The 20502-nt window shown below is 53.7% G+C and overlaps 1 protein-coding gene across 3 annotated transcripts in view; it reads right to left on the bottom strand.

Annotated features, from left to right (window-relative positions):
* BICRA (BRD4 interacting chromatin remodeling complex associated protein) overlaps positions 1-20502 on the bottom strand; it is a 72286-nt gene that overhangs the window by 3741 nt on the left and 48043 nt on the right. Inside the window, exons 2-11 of one of the 3 annotated variants that reach the window (XM_081030601.1) lie at positions 19971-20071; positions 17964-18009; positions 17831-17873; positions 15778-15843; positions 12110-14065; positions 11277-11453; positions 2301-2933; positions 1956-2136; positions 1559-1668; positions 528-589 (exon numbers count right to left, since the gene is read on the bottom strand). In XM_081030601.1, the coding sequence (XP_080886727.1) occupies positions 528-589; positions 1559-1668; positions 1956-2136; positions 2301-2933; positions 11277-11453; positions 12110-14065; positions 15778-15843; positions 17831-17873; positions 17964-18004 (3269 nt within the window). In that variant the 5' untranslated portion in view covers positions 18005-18009; positions 19971-20071. The remainder of the gene's footprint in view (positions 1-527; positions 590-1558; positions 1669-1955; positions 2137-2300; positions 2934-11276; positions 11454-12109; positions 14066-15777; positions 15844-17830; positions 17874-17963; positions 18010-19970; positions 20072-20502) is intronic. The other 2 variants (XM_081030603.1, XM_081030602.1) reach the window with 2 other exon arrangements.

The raw sequence follows: 20502 nt of genomic DNA, 5'->3' as shown, positions 1-20502 counted from the left end.
CACCACAGGGAAGGACTTGGTCTGTCTTGTATTTCCAGAACCCAGCACAGGACTGGGCACTAATCAACACTCTTGGTGGAAGGATGGCAGAAGAGAGGGAGAGAACGCATGCAAGGATCCAACATTTACCCATCCCCCTACCCATCCCATGCCACCAAGTGCTGGCTGCCCAGCCCTTTCTGAGGTGCTGAGGATGTAGCAGTGACCAAGCCACACCAATCCCTCCCGCTTGAAGCTAGCAGCCGAGCGGTGCCACATGAATGCTCTGAACACAGTCTCTTCGAATCCTCACCCGTCAGCCTATTATCACTATTACTACCCCACTTTCCGGAGGGGGAAACTGAGGGTACGTGAGGGAAACAGCACTGCCTGAAGCCACAGGGCTAACAGGAGGTAGAGTGGGGATTTGCACTAGGGCCTGCCTAACCCCTCTCCTAAATGTGGTCCCCATGCCCGCTCCCAGGCCTCCCGGAAGGCAGGGCTGGGGGTGGGAGGAAGGTACACAAGGACAGGGTGCTATCACTCACCAGGCTTCTTTGCTGGGCTGAAGTGGGGGTGGTTTCTTCAGGCCACTCAACTTGCTCTCATACTGCAGGGGTGGGGGCGTCGGTGAGAAGGGGTGAGTGAGGAGAAGCCTTGGCACGGAGAAGCCTTCCCTCCCTCAGCACCCTGACTCCCTTCATCCCCAGCCTGGCACAGACAGGAGGGAGCTGCTGTCGCCCCGATGGGGTCCTGGCGCCCTGCCCATCACACTCAACCTGTGGGGAAGACCTGGACTGTGCTCAGGTGGGGGACGTGGCGAGGAGAGGGTGACAGGCATGAGCCTTGGCACCCTCAGCCAGGGTCTCCTCAGCCCCTTCTCATGTGCGAGTCTCTTGGCCTCTGCCTGCCTTGGGCCTAGACACCAGGCAAACTTCCGGTGTCTCCCTCCCTGCTCATCATTAGGCCTCTGTGTCGCCTGCTGTTTTCTGGCACCTTGATTTGCACAAATGACTCCTCAGATGTCATCACTTTGGTTTCTCTCTCGTACCATCTTCCTCTCGGCCTCGTGAAGCTTGTCTCTAAGTCTCTCCCAACCTCTTGGGTGCTGGTCCCTCCACCCACTTGTCTCATCTCTGCTGACATGTTCCTGTCTGCACAACCCAACCCCCTCCCATTTCCAACAGGTGGTCTCTGCCTCAGTCTCCCCCAACCCACCCCTGCCCCTCTGTCTATGGTCTCACCTGCTCCTTCCTCTTGCATCTCTCATCCACCTGTCTCACCCCACCTGTCCTGAGCTGATACCTGACAGTCACCTGTTTCTGTCCCCAGTGACCATCTTGGGGTCTCATTCAGGCCATCTTGCCTATCGTCACCCTGTTGTCTTGGTGTCTGCGGGTCTCTTGGATGCCCCTGCCTAGACTGTTCTGTTTCCCCCACCGGCTGGATTTGTCTCAGCCGCCCATCCGCGATCACCTGTCCGTCAGCCTCTCCTGCCCCTTCCTGCCCCACCAGCCCCTTCCCTAGTTCCCAGGCAATGTCGCTGGGTTCCTAGCCCTCCAATCTGGCGGCCCCTTACCTGCAGCCCGGAGGACTTCCCCGGCCCGGATGCAGTGGCCTTGGCTACACCCAGAGTTGGGAGGTTGCTGGCAAAAGCTTTGCTCTCAGCAGGAAGCAGAGGAGGGAGGCCTGAGGGCAGGGGTGGGGGCAGACACAGCTCAGAGGTCACTGGCATGGAGACCACCTCCTCAAACATGACCCCCAAGCCTGCACCCCACTTTCCTCTGGTTCTTTGGCTTTGACAGCCCCGCCAGCCCTGGAACGAGTGCCCCCTTGGGCCTGGGGGACAGCCCTTCCTCCTCCACTTTCCCTGGCACAGAAGGGCTGGGTGAACCCTTGGGTTCACACACCCACAGATTAGCCCCCCACCCACCTTCAGGCCCCCATCTCTATTGCATGAGCTACCTCGCCCCTACCTGCGGTGGCCATGGGTGCCGGGGCAGGGGGATGGTTGGGCGCGGTGGGGGTCCCGGATGGGGCCTGCCCGCTGACCAGCACAGAGGCAGTGGGGCTGGCGAGGGGCCCCAGGCTGGCGGAGGTCTGCGGGGCGGCGGGGGGTCCCCCGGCCTTGCTCTGGAGAAGGATTCCGGACGGCACCTGAGGAGGGGGACAGGCGGTTGAGGGGTGGGGAGGCACACACTAGGAGTGGAGTGGCCTGGCACCAGGGCTGGGGGTGGAGTGGGAGGACTCCCATTAGACTACAGGAGGAGGGCTGGGGAGCTTGTGGAACGTGCGGTGGGGCTGGTCCCTGCCTCAATTACCTGGTGAAATCTTTCCAGAAGAGCCTTCGGCTGGGGCAGCGCCGGGAAGGGGGCGGTCACCATCTGGAAGGTCCGAGGAGGCAGTGGGGGGGGCGCTGCGGGCTCAGGGACCAGATGGAGGGTTGGAGGGGGCGTGGGGGACTTGTGGGGTCCCTGGCTGGGCGGGAACTGGAGCTGGAAGTCAGGCGGCGTAGGGGCTGGCAGTCTGGTGGATGTCTCCGAGGAGGCCACAACCGAGGAGGTGGAAGACGGAGGGAGGTGGGGGGCTGGGGGCAGTGGCCCCTCAGGGGGCTGGGAGGAGGGGCGAAGAGGGGGCTGGGGTGGGCCTGGGGCAATGGGGGCCGGGGTGCTGGCTGGTGGGGGTACGCCCAGCTGGTTCTGGATGACAAAGATGCCAGGCAGAGTGGGCGGGACCTGGGGTGGGGGGCAAGGGTGCAGGGCGGGCTCTGAGGGTGGGCGGGACAAGCTCTGGGGCTGGGAGGGAGGACGGGAGTGGGGTCGGGAGGGTGGACGGGAAGGGGGCCGGGCCGGGTGTGGGGAGGGCAAGTGGGGGCTGTCCCCCAGAGGGGCCTGGTGAGGTAGTGATGGGGATGACGAGGGGCCTGGGCCCTTCAGTGGAGCTGCTGCTGGGATCTGGGCAGGGGAGGGAGGTAGAGGGGAGGGGGCAGGGGTCAGAACCAACCTTGGCTCCCACTGCCCCAAGACACTGGGGACCCGGGCCACTCCCACCAGAAACCCCCCTTCTTAGCCACCCCTGTCCTGAAAGGACCCCACCATGGTTATCCTTCCCGCCTCTCATTTCTCAACTCCCCACCGCACCCCTGCATATGTCCCCCACCTCATCCCCTCCATACCTCAGCCCTCTGATCTCACCCCCTCCCCTTGTGCCCCATCTCCCCAATCCCCCCAGCTGAAGGCGAGCTCTGCAGGGTTTTGGGGGCAGCAGCAGAGGAAGCAGCAGGCGACACCACACCAGCTGCCCAGCAGGGAGGCGAGGGGCCAGGGAGCACGAGCACAGCACAAGCAGCGAAGGGGGAGAAGGCAGCTGTGGGGCAGCGTCCCAGCAGCCAGCCCCAGCCTGACTGCCTAGCTAACCAAGGAAAACACTAACGCAGCTGGGCACTGGAGTGTGGGGTTGATGGTCGTGGAGGACACAGTGGAGTCTGGGGGATCCTGGGAGCCAAGGACAAGGATGGCAACTGAGGGGCAGGGCCTGGCCCCTCTGGACACCAGCCTGTAAGTCCTGGGCCCCCTTCTAAGTGTCCAGGACCTGCATGACCACCTGCGTGCCTCGGGAGCCTGGAGGTATGGGGACGTGTGTGTACCTGTGAGTGTGGGTGTATAAGATCTGGGCACTAGTTCTGTTACATGGGCACAGTGACCCTATAACACACCTCAGCCAGAGACCCCCTGCACTCTCTCCCCACAAGGGTCACCTCCCCAAGAATCATAACCTTGGCAGCTGCTGTTTAACCAGTGAGTGCCAGCTGTGTACCTGACACTGGAGTGTCACAGAATATGTGCACCCCATGACAGCCCACACTGATCCAACAAGTACAGCTGGCCACCTGCGTCCACTCATGTGGTCTTCCACAGCCCTGAGAGCTGTGATCATATTGGACCCATTTCATAGATGAGACACTGAGGCCAAGAGTGGAAATGAATGGTCTAGAGTCCCCCTGCCTTACTGCCATCCAGGACTTCAAGGCTGACTGAGGACACAGGCTCAGAGAGCTCAGGGGACTAGCCTGAGGCCACCCAGTGCTGCTAGGCTCCAAAGCTGGGACTCTGCTTCGAGCTCTCAGAGTGGGCCGACTCATGATTTCAGAGTCATGACTTGCTTTAAGCCTCCAAGCCCCTGGACCCTTCCAGCATCCTTTCCAAGCTTGGCCTAAAATAACTTCTGGCAATTCAAAACAAACCAACCAATCACTCAATCCATACATCCTCAAAGGCTTGCCACCCCTAAGGAGAGATCAGAGGGGCAGCCCCTGGCTCTCACAAGGGGCTAGTGAGATTGTCACCTGCATAACTGCTCTAGGAGGCAATTTGGTTTGGGGACTTTGAAAGGGACCCAATTTATGAAGTAGACCAGGCATCTGTGATAAGGAGCATTCAGGTTCACAGGGCTCTCCAGCCTGGGAGTATGTACAAGAGAGAACGTAGGAAAAAAACCCAGATGGCCCATGGCAGTGAGTCAGGACAAAGAGAGCTGGCCCACTGCACAACACCCTAAACACATGCTTCTGAGGTCTGAGCGAAGTGGCCAGCACAGAGCGCTAGAATGCTGAGTGAAGTAAGGAGAATAATGTATTGCACGATTGCTGGACAACTGGCTAAATTGCATTATGGACAGTGGATTAGATAACAGCATTGTCTCCATGCTAAATTTGCTAAATTTGAACATTATCTACTGTGGTTAAGTAAGAGAATGTTCTTGTTCTTAATGGCTGAGATATTTTACTAAAATATTAAAGAGTAAAGGAGCCTGATGTCTACAATTTATTCTCAAATGATTCAGAAGAAAAATGTATGCTATTGAGAGAGCTAAGGATAAAGGGATTGTAGCACAGTAGTTACAATGGGTAAGTCTGGTGTGGCAGCCAGTTTCTAAGACGACCCCCAGTGAGCAATCTCCTCTGACACTGCACCAGTGTTGGGCTCTGTGACCAAGAGAATTTGGAAGAAGTGATCATATGCTACCTCCAAGGTTAGGTTATAAAAAAAGACTGTGGCTTCCATCCTGGGCACCCTCTCTCTCTGTTGGATCACTCACTCTGAGGGAAGGTGCCGTGAAGTGTGCTATGGGCTTCCCTTTGCAGAGGCCCACACAGGGAGGAGCTGAGGCCCCCTGCCAAGAGCCACATAAGTACACCATCTTGGAAGCAGATTCTCCAGCCCAGTCAAGCCTTCAGATGACTGCAGCCCTGGTTGATATCTTGACTCCATGGGAGATGGCCAGAACACTCCAGCCAGAACATTCCAGCTAATCTACTTCCAGATTCCTGATCCTCAGAAACTGTCTGAGATAAGTTAATGTTTGTTGTTTTAAGCGGCTGTTTTGGGGTAATCTGTTACACAGCAATACATAATACAACTGGTTAAAGAGGAAAGAATGCCCATTAATTCTTTGTACTATTCTGGCAACTTTGCTGTATGTTTGAAATGATTTTAAAATGAAGTTTAAAAATAGTCCCCCAAATTGTACTCTATCCATTAAAAATGCAGAGACAAACAACACACACGCATGCAGACACACATATATACACCCAAACCAAGTCAAAAAACAAATGATATACTGGAGGATATATTTCTAATTCACAGCACAAAGTTCATCTCTCATATATAAAGAGCCTTTAAAAATCCCTGAGAATAACCATCAGTGAGAAATGGGGGGCAAAGGATATGACCAAACAATGCACAGAAAAGGAAACACAAGAGACTTAACTATTTCAAGAGATGCTCAACTGCACTTGTAATAAAAGAAATGCAAACTGAAAGCACCCTATGGAACCACTTTCACTCATCACACTAGGAATAAGCCCTAAGTCCCATAAAGACACTCTTGTATGTTGCCTGTGGGGGGTCTAACCTGGCACAATTTGCTACAACTCCAAAGGAATGCAATTCAGCAAATTATATCTAAATTATAAGTGCACATTCACTTTGATCCAGAACATAGGCTTCCAGGAAGTGACCAGACAGATAAAGCTGCTCGCGTTGCAAGTAACACGTGACCAAGGTGTTTAATGCAGCTCTGTGAGGAAGTCCAAGGCCGACACTAAACATGATCTAAGGTGCATCGATACCGCATTTACTGGGGAAACGGGGATTGGTTCCAGGACCCCCCACGGATACCAAATCCACAGATGCTCAAATTTTTTATATAAAATGTTGTTGTATTTGCAGATAACCTACATACGTCCTCCCGTATACTTTAAATCATCTCTACATTACCTACAATACCTCATACAATGTGAACACTACATAAATAGTTGTGATACTGTATTGTTTAGGGATCCACTTTCTGGTATTGTCCCTGAATATGTTTGGTTTGCAATTCGTGGAATCCGTGGGTGCGAGATCCGCAGATATATGTGTGCGTGGGCGGTGGGGGGGGGCGCGACTGTGATGTGCTAGCTTCCGGACAGAGAGCAATGTAAACCCGTATGTGTACTAGGCTCTAGATGCACAAAGAACTAGAAGGACAGAGGAAAACTGAGGTACTGTGGGTAGTGGAGGGGCACGTGGCTGAGCACGCACGCATGGGGTGGGCCACCTTCCCCCTGTACTTTAAAAACTGCTCTTTGATGATTGAACCATGTGAATATAAACCCAATTTAAAAAATGCAAAACATTTTAAATGGATGGGAAAGAAAGAAAAAAAAAGGCCAAAAAAAAAAAAAAAAAAAGAAAAGCTTCATGCCAAAAAATGTTACCAGTGGCCCCTGCGTGGTGGGATCACAGGCAATTCATTTTCCTTCTCTGTGCTGTTGTATATTTTCTAAACTCTCTAAATGAGCATGAAATGATTTGTATAATCACTTTTTTAAACTACCACACGAGTGGACTGTTTACCGAGATTCCAACTGCCCACATGTAGATGGCACGACGCTTAACTTCATGAAGAATCAGAGAAACGTGCAGGAGGGGTGGCATTTTCCAGCCTGGCGGGGAGGAAGTCGCCTGCTGATCTGGGGTTGATGAAGCTTCCAGAAGCCTCCCCAGGCACGAACCTCATGGAGGAGCAACCAACCGGGTTAGCGCTTTTTCTAAAATGTTCTGAAAGCACAGATACCCTCTAATCCAAATTCTGTTTCTAGAAATGTACCCTACAGTATTTAGGTGTGGTAAAAAAATACAGTGAATGCTTAAATTAAAAAAAATGTGGGCGGCCGGTTGGCTCAGTAGTTGGAGCGCGGCGCTCATAATACCAAAGTCACCGGTTTGATTCCCACATGGACCAGGGAGCTGTGCCCCCCGCCCCATAACTAGATTGAAAAACAATGACTTGACAAGGAGCTGATGGGTCCTGGAAAAACACTTTGTTCCCCAATTAAAAAAAAAATTATTACAGTAAAAGACACATTGCCATTAATCCCCCTCAAAATACTCCCCTTCGCTTCGAACTCACTTATCCCATCGTTCCTGCCACTTTCTGAAGCAGTTCTGGAGTCCTCTTTCATGAGTATCTTTACTTCATCCTCCATCATGACAACACTCCATGTCACACATCGCTTCTGGTAGACGGCAATTTATGTCAAATAAAAACATTAACATCCTCCACCTTATTCACCGGATCTGGCACCGAGAGGCTTCTGGCGCTTCTCCAAAGTCAAAATGGCTATGAAATGTACATGTTTTGAATCAATTCATGACAGCACAACTAAAGAGACTCACAAAAGAGACTTCCAGAACTGCTTTAGAAAAGTGGCAAGAACGATGGGACAAGCATGTTTGAAGTCAGAGGGAGTATTTTGAGGGGGATTGATAGCAATGTGTCTTTTACTGTAAAAATTTTTTTTTTATTTAAACATTCACCATATTTTTGACCATACCTCGTATTTTCATGTGTGCAAAATGTGGGCACAAGAATATTGACAACTGTTGTTTGTTAACCATTACACAGGCAACCACCTTAAGTAGTCTTGCACAGGGGACTGAATAAATAAATCATGGTGTGTCCATCTAATGAAATGAAGATATCAAAAGGGTCAGCAAAACATGGCCCCTAGGTCAAATCTGGCCTGCCACCCCGCTTGGCCTACCATTTTATATGGTCCACGAGCTAAGAATAGTTTTCACATTTTTAAATGCTTGAAACAAAAATCAAGAATAATACTTTGTGACTTGTGAAAATGATACAAAATTCAAGATTCCGTGTCCATCAATAAAGTTTTATTGGAACACGCCCATGCTCATTCTTTTATGGATGCCCTACAGCTGCTCTTGCACTATACAGTAGTTCCCCCCCCTTATCTGAGTTTTCATTTTCTGGGGTTTCAGTTACCTGAGGTCAAAGGCAGTCCAAAAATATTAAATGGAAAAGTCCAGAAAAACAATTCTGAAGTTTTAAATTGTGTACCATTCTGAGGACTGTGATGAAATCTCGTGCCATCCTGCTCCATCCCACCTGGGATGTGAATTATCCCTCTGTCCAGCGTCTCCACGCTGTACATACTCTCTGCCTGCTAGTCACTTACTTAGCAGCCATCACGGTTAAACAGATTGACTGTCACGGTATCGCAGCAAAGCCCCCAAACCACTGATGTAACTTTTATTACAGTGTACACATATTGTTATAACTGTTCCATTTGATTATTAGTGTTGTTAATTTCCTACTGAGCCTAATTTATAAATTAAACTTTATCATAGGTACGTATGTATAGGAAAGAAACAGTATATATAGAGTTAGGTACCGTCTGTGGTTTCAGTCATCCACTGGGGGCCTTGGAACGTATCCCCTGTGGATAAGGGGTGACTGCTGTAATGACAGAGACCCGTCAAGCCTGAAATGTTTACACTTGGCCCTTTAGAGGACGTTTGCCTGGCTTCTTTCACTTTGCAGGACTTTCAGCATGCCAGCCCTGCTCAAGCACTTTACATACATTAATTTATTTATCCCTCACAATAACCCTGTGGAGTATGTACTATTATCACCATCCTCATTTTACAGGCAAGGAAACTGAGGCACAGAGAAGCAAGTGACTTGCCTAAGGTCATGCGGCCTGTAAGTGGCAGAGCCGGGGTTCCAGGGTCCCTGTTCCTGACTACCACCCCACAATCCTCCCAGACAGGGGTTTTCACACCACATCTGGTGCCCATTAGTCATGGCACTCCCTCTGATTTCACAGTGGCGTACCCAGAACAGAGCAGGTGCTTGTATGTGTGGGTAGACTCCCTGCTTGAGGCATTTACTTAGTCAGTGCTCACTGCTGTCCGCTGTGTGCCGGGTACTGTTCTGGGCACTGGGCATACAGCAGGGACACAACAGACAAAACCTTCTGTTCGCGTGCTTGCACTGTCTCCATCTTAAAACAGAAAGCCCTGTATCCCAAGAACCTCCTCAGTACTGGGATGGTTTGGCACCCGAGGACAGAGTGTAGACAAACACCTGGCCCACAGCAGGTGCCCGCCAAGTGTACACGTTGAAATGGCACAGGACAAATGTGCTCTGGACTGCTCTCCACCACAGGGCTCAGAAGAAGGGACCCTGCCAGCCCCACGTGCCAGCTGAAAACGGAGGCTCCGAGAGGGGAAGCCACTTGCCGACGGGCCCCAGGCCTGCATGTGAGCCACTCTAGAAACAGTACTTCCAATGTGGGTTTCTCACAGGCCCGGCGCCCCTCGTCCCTCCCCCACTCCTTCTGCCTGTTGTTCCTCCCTGTGTAGAGATGACCTGATGCCATCGTAGCCCCTGTCCCTCAGGACTGGACCCATGCTCTACCTGTAACAATAGCTATAATAATAATAATGATAATAATAGTAATAATGATAATGACAACTATTTACCCAGTGCTTACTCTGTGCGAAGCATGTATGAACTCACTCACTCCTCCTAATAGACCTATAAGAAACGAGTATTCCCTTTTTCCAGATGAGGAAACCAAGGCTCACTAGTTCCTTGTGCTCAGGTCAACACAAGGCCCGAGACACATACTAAGAGGCCCCCTCCCTTCCCAAACATCTGTTGATGGAATAAAGAAACTGGTTGCTTCAAGTCACACAGCACTGAAATCACATGAGAGTGAAATCAGGACTGGTTGAAGCCAAAGCCCAGTCTGATTTCTGCCATCCTGGACCCTGCTGACGCTATTCCTTCCTCTTCCTACCTATCCACCACCTATCCACTAGTCCTTTTTGAATGAATACAACATCCTTCCCTCTAGAATAAAAGGAGGCTGGCTCTCCCTAACCTCTCCTGTGCTTATGACCCACGAGACAAAAGCTGATTTTCTTAATATGTAAAGAATTTCTACCAATCAGTAAGAAAATGACCAGTATCTCAAATTTTAAAATGGCAAAAGGTATGAACAGACAATTCCGTAGAAAACACAAATAGCTCTAAGTCCATGAAAATCTGCCCAGTCTCGTTCAGAGTAAAAGAAATGCAAATGAAAACAAAACAAGATACTATTTTTCACCTACCAGACTGGCCAAATTCAACCATGAAGGTTGTGGGAAAACAGGCACAGACGATATATTGCTGATCAAGGTCAAACCGATTTACACTCCGTGGAGAGCAATTTGACAATATCTGTCAAAACTACAAACACACGTGCTCTTGGACCCAGCGATTTCCTTTTTAAGAACTTACCCTACAAAGTGACATATTAGTCATTCTTTGCAGCCTTGCTCACAATAGCTAAAGAACGGAAGTGACCAAAATGCCCAAGAACAAGGACTGGTTAAATAAATAACAGTACACCCACACAATGGAACACTATGCAGTCATATAAAGGACAAAGTACTCTCCAAGCTGAATTTTTAAATGATAAAAGCAAGGTGCAAACCTGTATGCAGACTATGCTACCATTTTCATAAAAATGGAAGAAGATTCCTAGATGTCATTTTGCTTGTCTGTACATGGAAAAGGTAAGAAACCACCTTGGGGAGAGAAAGCAGGAAGCTAAGGTTCAGGAGAGGGGGCTTTTCATCTACAGCCTTTGAAATGTGAAATACCTGAACGTTTTACTTATCCAGATATGAAAACGAGAATTTTAGGAAATCATCGACTTCCTGTTGTGTGTATGAATTTCCTGCCTAGAATGTAGGCTTCCTCCGGGGCTGACCCTGGTCTCAAGCGTCCATGACTGTCAGGAGACCCTCAGGACATATCTGGGGAGCAAAGGAGAGCACCATTTCCCAAGCCAGCGAGACAGAGAGACAGGCGGGGAAGCCAGGGTGGGGAGCGGGAGAGAGATGCGGGGGCAAGCCTGGTCTGAGCTAGGACAGAGGCTGCTGGGGTCCATCTACCTGGGGGGCTGGCACCGGGGAAGCCTGGCCGTCGGGGGCCTGAGGGCCGAGGCCAGCTCCTTTGGCGACAGGGGTAGTCGGGGCTGGGTCTTGGGCGGGAGCCGGGGCGCTGACTATGACCGAGGCAGGCACGGAGAGGTGGGGGCCCTCGGCGGAGAGGGGCTGCTGGCTCCTCTCCTGAAATGGGCAGCCCACACAGGGTCATCAAGCTGCCCCACAGACCTGCTGCCTCCCCACCCCGAGACCCCCACCCACACTGATGCTCCAGAGAGGGATGATGGGAACTGGGTGTGAGGGGCACCAAGAAGCTGGGCACAGAAGCCAGGGGGCTGGCAGGCCCGTGATCCAGGTGCCAGGGAGGCTGAAGCCTGAGCAGCACCTTTCACTCAGTCCCTGGAGGTCAGCCACCTTCCAGCTCCACCTCACCCTCCACCTCGCCTACTCTGTCTCTCCACGTCTTTTTGCCCAATCTCCAGCAGGAGGGCAGCCTGTCTGTCTCAGTCAGCCAGTCAGACTCTCCTTGTCAGTCTGTCAGTCAGCCAGCCATTCAGTCTCCGCGTCTGTCTTTCAATCTGTCAGCCAGCCAAATCCCTCTCCTTATCTGTCTGTCCCTCTGCTGTGTCAACTTCTCTCCTTGTCTTCTGTTCCCTGTCACCCTCAGGCCTCCCCCTAGGGGACACTGGTACCCAGAGCAGGGTGCCCGCCCTGACATGCTCTCTAACCCAGACCTCCCAGGCGCTGCCTCCCTGCTCTCGGCCCTTCTCCACCGCAGACCCCGGCCCCTCCCCCCCCATCCCCATCCCTCCTCTCCAGCCCAGTGCGGCCCTGGTTACCTGGGGCAGGAACATCTGCAGGGAGTCCTGAGTGAGGATGGCCGTGGTGGTGGCAGAGGGCGGCAGCACGATCTTTTCTGGGCTGGATGCCAGGCCTGGGCTGGGCTGGGGGGTGGTGGCCTGAGGTGGGGCAGCAGCCTGAGGGGTGGGGGCCTGTGTGGGGGGCTGCTGTGCCTGAGGCTGCTGGAGGCCCAAAGGCAGTGGGGTGCTGACTGTGGGGGGTGCCTGGGGGGCTGTCTGCACCGTGAGGACAGGTGCCGCCTCGCCAGTGGCAGCAGGGGTGGCGGGCTGCACCAGGCCGTCGGGGGTGTTCAGCATGGCCACGGCACTAGGGGGCAGAGTGACCCCCTGGAGGACGGTGGTGGCAGCAGGGCCGGTGGGTGCCGGCTGGCTCTGTGTGGGCAGGCTGCCCGCGGCCAGGGACACAGGCATCTGGAAGAGGGCAGGCTGGCCCACCTGGATGGGGGCAGCCGAGAGGATATGGGCGGCACTGTGGGCCCCAGAGTGGGGGGCCAGCACGGGCCCCAGGCTCAGTGGGCCTGCCAGGTTCTGGTTGGTGAGGATGGGGTTTGCGATGAGCTGTCCACCGGCGTGGGGGGCTGCGGCTGCCAGGATCTGCCCACCAACGTTGGCCGGTAGGGCGGAGAGCGACTGGGGGAGCTGGACTGCGGACGCACCGGGCAGCAGGAACTGGTTCTGGCCCGGCAGCATGTGCTGAGCAGGGATGACGATACTGCTGCCTTGATTCAGGAGGTGGACACTCATGGGCTTGCTCAGGGCCCCGGGGGGCGGCGGCGGGGCTGCCCCTGTGGTGGTGGCAGGAGGCTGCTTGAAGACATTCGCCTGCAGGGCAGGTGCTGGGAAGCCCGACAGCACCACGTTCTGGCCGGCCTTGCCCGCTGCCATGAAAGTCAGGTTCTGGGGGGCCTTGGGCTGCTGTGGGAGGCCCCCCGCCTCGCCCTGGATGGTAAGCGTGGTGCCTGCAGGGGCGAATGGCTTGGGTGTCAGCTGGTAGAGCTTGGGGGGCAGCACCCCGGCAGGCTTGGGCTGGATGGGCGTGGGTGTGCGATGGAGGATCACATTGGGGGCCGGAACCAGCGGTGACGTGCCGAGGCCCGGGGCCACGGCCAGCGGCTGCCCTGACGGCGCCCCGGTGGCTGCTGCTGTGGCAGCTCCTGCTCCTCCAAACACTGAGTTCCCATTGAGCGTGGTGGCCACTGCAGCTGGGAGGTTCTTCTGGATGACAAGGCCGGCCCCCTGGGGCGAGACCCCCGCGGACGCCAAGGTCACTGGCTCTGAGGGGCCGGCCGCTGAGGCCAGATAGCCGCTGACAGGCACCTGCTTGGCCAGGAGCTGGGAGGTGGGGGGGTTAAGTGCCATGACGGGCTGGCCCACCACCTGGATGGGTGCCAGGCCAAGTGTGGCCGCTGTGGCACCTCCAGGGCTGCCGTTGGGCAAGCCCTGGAGGCCCGGGATGGGCTGCAGGGTCACGTTGCCTAGGCCCACGGGCTGCAGGAAGGGCTGGACGCTCAGGGCTTTGTTGACCACATCCTGAGGTGGCACCAGGGCCTGGTGGGTCAGCACGGTGGGCGGGGCCTGTAGTCCCAGCAGGTCTGTGCCACCTGGGAAGAGGGCCTGGGGCCCCGTGGCCACAGCGGCAGCCCCTCCGGCACCTGCCGGAACTGCCCCACCATCCGCAGGCTGCAGGGTGGGCAGCTGGAAGGGGCCCAGGTCCAGCTCAGCCTCCGCTTCGAGCGTCTGCTCGGTGATGTTGGCCTCTTGGAGGCTCTGCTGGAGGATGTCACAGGGCTGGTCCGCACCCCCGCTGCCCCCGCTGCCGCCCCCTGCTGCGGGGGAGCCCAGGATGTCATCTTCCAGGAAGTCTAGGTCCACACTGGGGGCTGGCTGGCTGGGCTCTGGGTTCAAGTGGTTGCCAGAAGCTTCTTGAACATGGAGCTGGGGCCAAATAAGGTGGGAAGGAAAGATCTGAGATTAGCAAAGGGCCAGGCTCAGGGCATGGCTGAAACAGAGGGCACTCGGTGTCAGGGTCGCATAGTCAGAAAGAACATTCCATCTGGAAGTGGCTGGATCTGGGTTCAAATCCAGCTTCACCAGGGCTTAGCTTGTCGAATCCGGCCCCTTTCCTCATCTGTACAGATCCGGAGAATGTAATACAACCATGTTTTGAATAGTCATACAGCCCCTGAATTCTTATCTGGAATTTCCAAACCCCAAAGGCCCTGGAAACCACAATTGTTTTTATAACTCTTTGGCAGCAAAACCTGACCAGAACCGATGTGGCGCTCTTGGGGAAAGGCACAATTTACCCACATAGCATGACCCTTCATAAGTCTGACCACGGAAAGGTGAATGAGCGTGTTGTTACGCGTAGCACACACACATTCAGCATCACCCTTCCAGAATCTGAAACACCATGAATTCTGAAACATGCCTGGACCCAAAGGTTTGATTTTGATAAAAGTTCCTGGTTGTTAAACACAGCAGCAGCCGGGGCCACTACTGCTACTGAATCTTACTTTGTGCCAAGCATGCTGTGAGTCTGACGTTTCTCAAGAATGCTTCCCATGCAGGACACGTATGTGTAAATATGTGTATGCATATTTGTGCAAACATCCATGAGCAATAATCACACTTATGGCATGGAATCCCCACTGATACTTGACCAGGTAGCCTCCTAGGACGGTCGTGACATTCGCTGACATCACACACAGGAGGTGCTTAGAACCCAACCTTATGGGTATTAAAAAATGACAGCAATGATGAGAATGGTGATCACAAAACAAGAACAAAGGCTCATCATCGTTACTCAGTCTATAAATGTAATAACATGAAATGACGTTTATTTGTTGGGTTCTGGATGTAATAATTTACATTGCGAAAGATAAATTATTCACAATATATTATTATAGTTGTGAGAACTAAATGAAAATTTCTCTAAAGTGCCTGGTGGATAATAAGTGTTCAGTAAATGATAGTTACGATGATGAAGAGGGAGAAGGGGAAAAAGAGAAGGGGGAAGAAGAGGAGGGAGAGAGAAGAAGGGAAGGAGGAAGAAGGAGGGGGAGGGAGAAGTAGCAGGAGAGAGAGAAGAAAGGAGGACAACTGGCATTTACTGATGGGTCCGCCACAGTCAGGCACACCGTACATGCTCAATAAATATCCACTGCAGTCCTCACTCTGAGCTTTGCTCATCACCCCACCTTCATTTTCCAGATGGAGACTGAGGACTACATCAGCTGATCCCCTTTCCCTAAGTCACAACACCCCACATGGCTGAGCAGGGACAGGTCCCCAGGCCTCCACACGTCCTGCTCCCTAGAGAAGTGTCCCTCTGTGAAGCTCAGAGCTGGCATCTACCTCAGCTCCCAGAACCACTCTGCACCAGCTGAGCCCCAAGGCACCAAGGCCAAGGCCCAGGACCCTCCGCTCCTTCTCCGAGTGGCCTGCAGGCAGGGCCAAAGTGGTCCAGCAGCCAGTCCTACCTCTACCAACACAGCTCTCAGTGACTGCCCCTGCCCTCCTCCCCACAAAGTGCCTCCAGGGCTGAGGGTAACCCCTTCCCTCTTGCCTTCAGGGCCTCCCTCCCGCTGGCTGCCATTGTGGGCAACTTGGGCGATGACTGGGAAGGAGCCTGCAGGGCCACTTACCCCAGGACCTTCATAGAAGGCACTTTGGGCCTCCCCGGGATTATCCAGGAGGTCATCACTGTCGAGCTGTAACAAGACCCGCCCCCACCCAAGGTCAAAGGTCAGCTGGGCAGTAGGCCAGCCCATGCTCTAGAACAAAAAACAATTTAGGGTTACACGGGACCAAAAGACAAACACGAGGTGGAGGCAAGGTGTCCCCAACACTGAGTCCCTTAGCCTGGCTTCCAAAATTCCTCTGACATCGTGCCTGCCTTGAACTTGAGAATCCTGCCTCCCTGCCTTTGCCCAGGCTGTGCCCCTGTCTTTTGCCCTTCATCTCTTTGGTAACACATCCTTCAGGGCCTGTCAGGTGTGCCACCTCCATCTCCTCCCAACAACTGTCCGTGCCTTCTCACTAAGTCACTCCAAGCATCTGGCACTCCCCACTGGCCCGGACCTAACCTGCCGAGCTGTACAGGTCTCTGAAAGGGCAGGGCCCTGGCTGAGTCCCAGCAGCACCTTCAGCACCTCGGACAGGGCCTGCATCCGCATAAGCCCAGTGAATGTCTGTCCATGGCCAAGGTGAGAGGCCTCCCCCCCAGTTTCTCTCTCCAGCTGGATGTCTCTCCAGAACCCCAGGCTGGAATATCCAACAGCCCCCCATGGATTTCTGGAATCCAACACAAACTCCCAATCACAGAAATCAGTACCACAACCCACTTAGTTGCTCAGGCCAAAAATCCAGGAGGCAATCTAGACGCTCTCTTCCTTAACACCTAGTCCACCAGCAAATCTACGTGACTCTGCCTCCCAGACAGACCCCAAAACAAAGGCAGCACCTGGCCCCTTTTCCACTGTCATGCCGTTTGCCCAGGTGACCGTCATCCCATTGCACTTGCCTCCGCTCCACAAATCAACACTTGTTTCAAGAAGTGAAGCTCCTTTCCTCTCCCTATGAGTGTGGGTCAGCTTAGTGATTCACTTCTAGTGAATATAATCTGATGGAAGTGACAGTGTGTGACTTCCAAGACCAGATCATAAAAGGCATTGAGCTTCCGCCTGGCTTTCTTCCTTGGGTCACTCGCTCTGGAGGAACGAGCTGCCGGGTTGTGAGGACACTCAAGCAGTCCTAAGGAGATGCCCTCGTGGTGAGGAGCTGAGGCCTCCAGCCAACAGCCATGGGAATGAGTCATGGAAGCTTGGCTTCCAGCCCCAGACAGGCCCTCCGATGACAGCAGCCCCAGCCGACATCTGACTGCAACCCCAGGAGAGACCCTGAGCCCGACCACCCAGCTAAGCCACTCACTGATTCCTGCCCTCACAAACTGTGAGAGCTCTGATAAATGCTGTTGTAAGTCACTAAGTGTTGGCATAATTTGTTACGCGACCTAGATGACTGATATAACTCCTCGTGGCTCAACAGACTTCCACTCTTCCACACTCTTCCACTCCCTGGGTTGCAAATCAAATTTGGCATTCTCCTGCTTAAAAACCCATCAGAGCTGCCTGTCACGTTCAGAAAATCTAAACTCCTCAATCCAGGTCTTGTATGTCCTAGTGGCTTTTGTCCACTCCAGTCTTACCTCCTACTAGCTCCTCCTTCAGTCTGGCCCCACAAGCCTTCTTTCTGTTCCTTGAACACGCCAAACTTTCCCACTTTGTACCTGCTCTTTCCCTGCCTGGAGCACCGTGGGCACCTCATTCTGATCCTTCAGGTCACCTTCAGTGTCACCTTAGAGTGAGTCTCCTTGAGCACACTAGCTAAAGAAGCCCCTGCCCCCACCTGCCATTCATTTTCTTTTAAACCACTTTGGTTGTGCACGTGCCACTATTATTTCTAACCCCACTCTGCATGGTGCTTTCCAGTCACCTTTATTGGTTACTGGTTACTTTGTTGACCAAGGAAATGTGTATGGCCCGAGGACAGGGGTCTGCCGTGTCGTTTGCTCTTTGCCATAACCCCAGTGGCTGGCTTACAGAAGGCAGGGAGCAGGTGTCTACCGAATCAGAAAAACATGTAACTCCCAGTTCCACAGCCCCATACCCTGGGAATGCCTCCCTGCCCTGCACTCACCTTCTCGGATCCATGTAAGAAGTCATTGAGGGCCTGAGGGTCACTGAAAGAGAGAAGGGAAGAGGACTGAAGAGGTGAGACGTGCGTGGGGGAAGGGCGGGGCAAAGCAGGTAGGAAGGAGCCCGTTACTCACCAAATCACGTCTAGTAAGCATCTCCCATCCTCATCATCCATCGCCACTAGGTGGGGCAGGGTAGGAAGAGGGTAAGGGAGACGAGGTTAGATTTCGGCAGCATGCCAGGACCCTCCCTTCAAGGACCACTCCCTGGGTCCAAGGCCCCTGGAGGGGTCAGGGTTTCTGTTCCCTTGAGTCTATGGCCATGCGTGGGAGTGGGGAGCGTCCCTTGGGTGGCCTTCCTACAGAGCCTCGGGACCAGGCACAGCTGCCTTTTCCTCCTCTCCTCTCGCGCTCCCCCGCGTTTGATAACGATAATGATGACGTCACCCAAGACTAAGCGAGCCTCGACCACACGTGGGCCCCGAGCTAAGTGCTTCACACACACTGAACTCACTTGATCCTCATGCTACCCCACAAGGAGGTGGGTCCTGCCACCCCCACTTTGCAGATGAGTAAACGGAGGCCCAGGGACCATCATTCTCCACCTCCCAGCTGGCAGGTGGCTGAGCCAGGTCTTGAACCCAGGAAGTCTGACCCCTGAGCCTGTGATTTTCACCACCATGCTTTCCTGAGCGGGGTGAGGCAGGGGTCTGTCCTGCAGATGTGTGGGTGGAGGAGGCAAGAAGGACTTCTCGGCCCAGGTTCTGGGTACCCCCCACCCCGAAGCCATATGTACTGTGGTTCCCAAGGGAGGGCAGAGAGAGTGAGTGGGGCCAGGAGGATGGCTGCTCCAAGTCAGAGGAGCTGTCCAGGCCAGGCCACGCCCGTCAGCATGAGGATGTGGATGGCTAGCGTTTGTCTTGTCAAGTGCGTACACTGCACTAGGCACTGTCCCAAGCACTCCCGTGAAGACGGAGGGAAGCCAATGGGCCCATTCTACAGATGAGGGAACTGAGTCTGCATTTGTCTATCCACCCCCCCACCCACCTAACCTTCTGTATTTCCAAACACTCCTCCGTCCCTCCAAGCTCCCATCTGCCCATCTTTCCAAACTGCCATTCAAATATCCATCTTTCCTTTCTTCCCAACACACAAGCGACCCATCCCTCTACCCGCTCATCCTTTCCTCCCAGTGATGCGCGGATGACATGATGAGAAATCACACCCAGGTGCAAGTTTGCAGCCCAGGGCCACGGGGTTCACCCTCTTTTCTCTTTCTGGTGAGGAGGGGTGTTCCTGAACCTCACAGAAGATGCAATGACTGTTGTGGAGTCCCTCCCCCGACACCACACACAGACAGTCTCACACGCGCGCTCAGCTCATTCACAACCCTTCACTCCAACAGCATTCTTTGGACTCCCCTAACCTAGACCTCCTAATCGCCACCCCAGCTCCCAGGACCTCAACTGCTCTGTGATATAAAGAAGAGCCAGGAGGGGACCTCTCATAGCTGGGTGAGGCTTTTCTCCGAAAAGTATGTAGGAAAAGCTGATGAAAGCAAAAGACCCCCTTGTCAGAGACATGCATGCGGCCAAAAATGTTACACGTACCTTCCCAGGGTTCATGGGACACGCACACATACACACACAGACACACTTTATGGGCCCTGGGTAACAAGCCTGGGTCTACAGCAGGGCAGACAAGAGACACACATGCCCAGAGGCTCACACACCAATCACTCTCCCACCCGGAGCGAGCCATGGGACCGTCCTCAGATAGGCCTTTTCTCAGCTCTTGCTGCATTAGGCAATGGTGACAACATGCTCTCTCTGACTCCATATCCCAGCCCCTGACTACACTTCTTTCTTCCTGTGTCACTAGGTCCATGGCCTACAAGCCCCTGCCCTGCCCAACCAGCCCACAGGGGGGACACAGCCCAGCCAGGTGACCAAAAGCCAAGATCTGCAAAGAATCTGGAGAGAGGGGGAAAGGAGGGTGAAAGATCCTGCCTATTGCTGGCGTGGACACAGGGGGATGGCCCAAATGAGCCGGGGGCCCACACTGGAGAAGTACGGGCTGCAGAGAAGTGGAAGGAGGGTCAACTACCCCTTTGAGGAGGCCCTGGGATCCTCCACTGGTTACCTGTGCTACAAAGGAATCATGAAGGGAAGGAGGGGGTGTCCACTCCAGGTCTATGCGGGGCCCCCAGCTGGGGACTAAGGGAACGTCCTTTCAGGGGCCAGCTGTGGAGAGAGAATGAGAGAGAGGCTGTGAGTGAGCAAGTCAGTGAAAAGGAGAAATTTGTAGCCAGAGAGAGAGACAGAGAGAGAGAAAAGGAGGAGGAGGAGGAGGAGGAGGAGAAGGAGAAGAAGAAAAGGAAGAGGGAGGAGGAGGGGGAAGGAGGAGGGGGAGGGGGAAGGGGAGGAGAGGGACAGGGAGAAGGAAGAGGAAAAAGAGTGGGGGAGGGATGGAGAAGGACTAAGGGGAAGGGAAGGACAGGAGAGGGGAAGGGTTGAAGAGACAATGTTAAAAGGGAAGTCAGAAAGGAGAGGTCAAATACAAGTTTAAAACCACATAAAACAACACTATACATTACCATACATACAATATGTAAATATGTATTTACAGGGGTGCCAAAACTAAGAACGTCTACAAGTGGACACTTTGGTCAACG

The sequence above is a fragment of the Rhinolophus hipposideros genome, assembly GCF_964194185.1.
Source record: "Rhinolophus hipposideros genome assembly, chromosome: 21".
NCBI lineage: Eukaryota > Metazoa > Chordata > Mammalia > Chiroptera > Rhinolophidae > Rhinolophus > Rhinolophus hipposideros.
The sequence above is the reverse complement of the archived record's forward strand: the minus strand, read 5'-3'. Positions and strand labels throughout refer to the sequence as shown.